The 6,000-nt window shown below is 33.7% G+C and overlaps 1 protein-coding gene across 1 annotated transcript in view; it reads left to right on the plus strand.

Moving 5' to 3' along the window:
• The window catches only part of LOC150080605 (uncharacterized), a 98,032-nt gene extending 93,237 nt beyond the window's left edge, over positions 1-4,795 (plus strand). Inside the window, exon 9 of the mRNA XM_090381205.1 lies at positions 4,250-4,795. Within this exon, the coding sequence (XP_090237331.1) occupies positions 4,250-4,642 (393 nt within the window). The 3' untranslated portion in view covers positions 4,643-4,795. The remainder of the gene's footprint in view (positions 1-4,249) is intronic.
• The last annotated feature ends 1,205 nt before the right edge of the window (positions 4,796-6,000 follow it).

Raw genomic sequence — 6,000 nt, forward strand, 5'->3', positions numbered from 1 at the left:
TGGCATATGAAGTATTTTTTTTAATCTGCTGATGCTATAAAAGCTTGCTTTCTTCCATCATTTTATTAATACTAATACAGTAAGTCCTTGATGTTCATCACTCCATGTTCATCGTTTTGTTAATTCATTGCTTAATTCACAGTTTGTGATAACTCTCATCAGGTCATACTGCTGTTAAACGAGTTGTGTATTTATATATTGAGAATTTCTCAATTTCATTGCAACCTAATATTACATTCAATTATTTAAATATTCAAGAATAATTTAAAAATGCTGGAAATATCCACCTCCATTAGTCTTTAATTTAGATGAAATAGGAATGAAATGCCAATGTTTTTCTCCTTGTTAATGTTTTTATAGTTTAGTAAAAGTTATAAATTTGATCATTTAAGGTCTGTGCTTTTTATCCACATAAATACAGTGTGATTCATAAGTACGTTACCACCCTTGTGGGAGTTTTTGTTGATGCTAGTGTTTACACATTGAATGGTGATACTTTTTCTTGGTTCTCTTTTTAAAATTTCCTGTGGAATTTTGTAAAAAAAAAAAAAAAAAAAAAAAAGGTTTATTGTTTTTGTATTTATATTTTTTGCCATTACAGTGGTAACATACTTATGAATCATTCTGTTGAATATTATTTTGCCTTTGGAACATAACTTTCATGCTGTGTCAATACATATGGAGGTTGGTCAGCTCTGATGTTCATCGCAGTTCTAGGAATATAACCATGCCAAAAAAGAGAGGACTTACTGTACCTACAGATACTCAACATCAAATGGCATAGTACAGGCTGCTTAACTAAGCTTGGCTGCCTTCAATATAGACTCACTATTCCTCCCCCTCTCCTTGCTCACTGTGTTCTGAAATGTGTCAGGAGACTCCTGGGGGTTCTCTAGAAACAGGTTCACTCCTCTCTTTGCCATGATATGACATCATGGATCACTCTAGATCTTGCAGCAAAACATCCACCTTTGGCATTCCCACCACCCCCAGTCCCTAGCTCCAGAAGCCACCTTGACTCATAACTTGAAAACACTTTCTTTGAATACCAGAGTGCAAGAAACTAGTTTATTCCCACCTAAAATATCAGGAAAGTCTGAAAGTGTCAAACTAAAACATGTCAGTGTTTGGGAAAAACAATTACGCATCAGTTTACAAATAAGGGAAGTAATCCCAAAACTGTTTTGGATAGCATTGCTCTGTTCACCATAAGTTCAGTTCTTGCTGCTTCAGATTTTTGTCTTTTTGATTAATTGGTGAGTGCTATTCATGGACAGAAGTCTGGAAATGAAGTGATGATCACCAATGACAACTTTGTTGCTGTCATTTCCATTGGTGATGTAAAGCTATTATAGAAAAAGCAGAGATTATGTAGAAAAACAATATATGTAAACAAGGTATGTAAAAACACTTCCATCAGAATATAATAGTAATAGAGGCATGTGATGCAAAAAAGCAAGTGTACGAGCTTATGTAGCATCAGCCAAAAAAAAATTCACACAACCATTCTCTCTAAAAGTTCGTCCAGTTCGTCCAGTTCCTCCTTGAATTTATTTAAGCTATCAACTTCCACAACAGATGGAAGTAAAAGTTTGGTCCAGCAATTAACCACCTGCTGGCTAAAGGAAAATTTCTGCACATCTATTCTACAGCTGTCTTTCCTCAATTTGAATTTATGTACCCCTTAGGTTCGTAATCTGAGCAAGCGGGAGAATCCCATCAGAATTCAGCGTGCTCAACCCATTCAAGGCCTTATACACCTCAATCAGATCACCTTGCAGGTGCCTAGTCTCCAGCCACTGCAATTTGCAGAACCTAAGCCTCTCATGGTAAGAGGACCCATTTGTTCTCCTCACCAATCTTGTTGCCCTTCTCTGTACATGCTCAAACAAATCTAAATCCTTCCTAAAATGAGGCCTCCAGACCTGTACGCAGTACTCAGGGCATGGCCTGACCATTGCCTTATCTTCTTCTTCCAGTCACATAGTTCATGAGGAGCTGTTGTGGCCACCAACAGCTTCTTCCAACTGCATCGATCATGTGCTATACTAGCAGTATCACAAAATGTCATGCCCAAAAGTTTACTGATCCCCATCCTTCAACCTAGTTGCAGGTCTTCCTTTAACAGCAGTTTTTGGAGTTGGTTTTGTTATGGTCTGTGGCATTAGATAACGTGGTAGTATGCCATTGCCTACCACATGGCTAATTGCCTTATACAAAGGGATAATTATACAAAGAGATTATGTAGAAAAACAATATATGTAAACAAGGTATGTAAAAACACTTCCATCAGAATGTAATAGTAATAGAGGCATGTGATGCAAAAAAGCTTTTCTCTGCTAGCAAAATTCCTGTATATCATTGACAAACCTCATGAACTGCTCTGGTAGCCTGACTGCAGAATTACTCCCAGATCTTTTTCAATTTCTATCACCTTAAGTGTAGTACGTTATGCTGAAAAAAAAAATTGATGCAATTTGAGCAACTCTCATACTTTCATTTACAAATGAAAGGTTACTGTCATGGAATTAGTCATAGTTTGAATCATTTGACATTGAATTGGCAGAGTTTTAGAACAGAAAAAAAAAAGCAAAAAGATATTCTGCAAAAAAAAGCCCATCCTTTTTTTTTGCACAATATCACAGATGTTGAAATGCATTGTGGGCCACCTATATGTGGAACTAGAAGCTACAAATCAATAAATCTCCAACTTACTCATCTGTGTCTAGTGCCACCAAATGTTTTTGCTAACTACATAAAGGAGTTTTATGCTAAGTGAGTTCTTGTAAAAAAAAATTAAAACAGTTTTACATTTATAAAATAAATATAATATTGTTAACAAATAGATATTCATCCTTACAGAATAAGTGTTGTGAGGGGCTCAGTAACGTTCCTACTTACCTGCACTAAATTAACACTGAAAAATATAAACCATAGATTCCCATCACAATTAAACCCAGGTCATAATTTCTAGCAGTAAAAGTGGATTTATGCAGTCTTTATTCTGATTTTTTTTCAAATCGATTGTACAATTTTTGTTATTTATTTATTTTATTATTTTTTTTTTTTCACATCATGCTGTGGGTTGATCACCCCTGTTTTAGCATAAACAGTAGCACCTTTTCAACTGTTTGAAGCTAAAATAATTCAAAATAGCCATTAGATAAACTATTTTGAATTATTTCATTAAATAAAGGGAACAGCAGAAAATGGATAGTTATAAATTCCTCTAGTCCCATATTGTTGTCAGAGCAGTAGTGTACAATTATGTGACTCAAAAGTTATATAGATACTATAAACAGTTATAAAATTTTAGTCCATTCAAAAATAAATATACCATGTGTAGACTTTAAGAACAGCCTCAGATTGTGTAAAATAGAACCATTATTGGGTCACAACTGCAAACCCCACCTGTGGAGTTTTTAAGATACTTAATGCCACATGATAATTACAGAAGAAAGGTTTTCCTATTTGTAGCATAGGAAGACTTTTCTTTGTAGAATAGAAACTCACTACGTTTGGTGGGGGTTGAATTAAAAGCAGTAGAGGAAGAAAGGGATTTGGGAGTTATCATATGATCAGACATGAAATTCTCTGAGCAGTATAGACAGGTGGCAAGAAAGGCCAGTGGTGTCCTATCAATGATTTATCATACATTTGCTTGTAGAGATAGGGATATCATAATTCCACTATATAAGGCAATTGTAAGGTCACACTTGGAATACTGTGTTCAAGTATGGAGACCATATCTAAAGAAAGACATCGAGCCTCCTGAAAGGGTTCAAAGGCAGGCAGCACACCTGGTGAAATCAGCAAAGGGACATCTGTATGAGGAAAGACTGAATATGTGGAAAGGTTGGGAACTATGCACCTTAGAGGAGACCTAATTGAGGTGTACAAGGCTCAGAGGGGAGAAAGTAAAATGGATGAGAGCAAAATCTTCACTATTTTTTTCATATACAAGTAATTTCCAAACTAGGGGCCATAAATTTAATTATGAGATAGATATGTGAGAAGTGGTTCATATAGGTAGTTTGTTTTATTTTATTATTTATTTATGATTTTATTGTATTATTCTTAATTTATTTATTTATTTATTTCTGTTGGTGCAGTAAAAAAGACTTAAGATTCCTTGCGCTATAATGACTAATACTACTTGGCTTATTTAAGATTTTGAAACTAAGATAATAATATCTTATGAAGAAATGTGTTTTTTTTTTAAATTTTTTTAACAAAATTAATTTTACAGGATAAAATTCAAAAATTGGAAAGCACTGAGGATAGTACATCTACTATAGACTTACACTCGCTGATGTTAGAAAAACTAGAAGAAATTCCTAGATATGAAGAAGCTGATATCCTGGTGCAAATTAAACTTTTTAAAGAGTGGGAAGTTATGAGACAAGAAGCATTAGATAAGCAGGTGAAAGAATATTTAAAAGATGAAACGTTAAAGATTATAGAGGAAAAAAAGAGGGAATTGGAAGAAAAGGAAAAACGTCTCTTCTTCTTTGAAAACTGGAACAAGATTGAAATAGAACTTGCAGAAATTGAGGATTTAAAAAAAAATTTAAAACCACAAGCTGAAAGTAAGGAAGATGATGGTTACATTCCACCTGATGTTCATCAAACAAAAAATTAACAGAAATTTTAAGCATGAACAAAGGCTTCACTTTAAAAATGTAACTAACTCTTCCCCCCTCCACCTTCAACTCTTTCTTTAAGAGATCCTAAATTGTCTGAGAGATTCTTTTAGCAATAATTCTTTTATTGGTGCACACCTTATATTACTATATCCATACATCTGTAAGAAACATATGTTCTTAAAATGTTCTTAAACAATAAAATATTATCGGTAAGCATTGGGCTTTAAATATTTCATCTTATCTGGCCCCCCCCCCCCCCATTTTTTTCTGATACATTGGCTGCTTTGTAGCTTTAATGAAAGCATTTTTCCTAATGCTTTCATTAATGGAAAAATATTGGTTGCATTCTTTGTAGATGGTTGTTCTGTGAGGCCATTGTCATATCTGCTGGATCTATATTATATTATTAATAACATTGGTAAGGATATTACAAGTTTGATGTCAAATTTCACTATCATAAGCAAAATGTTTACTAATGCAACAAACATGAAGGTAACTTAAGTTGGAAAAGATTTGGTGCATCTGACACAAATTTTGTTTAACTAATTTCACAAAAAATTTTATATAAGTTTTAAATTTGGTACCAATAGTCACTAAAGCATTGTAATCATTGTAGGAAACATCAGGTTGCCATAGCAAATGAGGATGTGAAGTTCCTCACACAAATACCAATGCTAAACTTATTCCATATAAGCAGTTTTAGTGTTGAAGGAATCCAGTACAGTTTAATGTAAAGCCTTCATAAATATCCTATCTGCTATAATGTTGGATCAATCTTGTTAACCATCTGCTGATTTTTATCATGCTATTGTGATTCACTAAACAACAGGATTCTTTGGATTTGAATTAGATATTAATGAAATATAACCTGTTCACAGTGAACAGCCTACCATGGTGTGATGTTTTAGTTACAATGCTATGGAACCTTACTCTGATTACAAACCCCAAAAACAGTAGTATAAAATAATGTATATTTAACCTGTTTACTACTGTTTATACTTCAGAGTGCATTCTGTGTGCCATAATTTTTTCCTTTTAATATCTGTCTAAAAATAAATAAGTAAAAGTATGGAATTTATAGTTAAAAGCAAATACTTACTTTTGGGCTGAGCTAGAAATCAACAAACCTCAAAATTTTATCATTCTATGTACATAATTAAAACTGTACCAGTACCAAGTATATAGCTTTACAGTGTCAGACTGTGTGGTTGGTGATAAGAAAAAACCAAGGCTTGCTGCAAATAACACAGATTTCATTGTGCCAATATCGAGCAGTTGTAAATTTCATATGCTTTTACAGTACTTCTCCATTGACTGTTTAGGAAGGACACAATATGCAGCACTTGGCCACTAT

The sequence above is a fragment of the Mastigoproctus giganteus genome, chromosome 9 (assembly GCF_048544385.1).
Source record: "Mastigoproctus giganteus isolate SK-2022 chromosome 9, ASM4854438v1, whole genome shotgun sequence".
NCBI lineage: Eukaryota > Metazoa > Arthropoda > Arachnida > Uropygi > Thelyphonidae > Mastigoproctus > Mastigoproctus giganteus.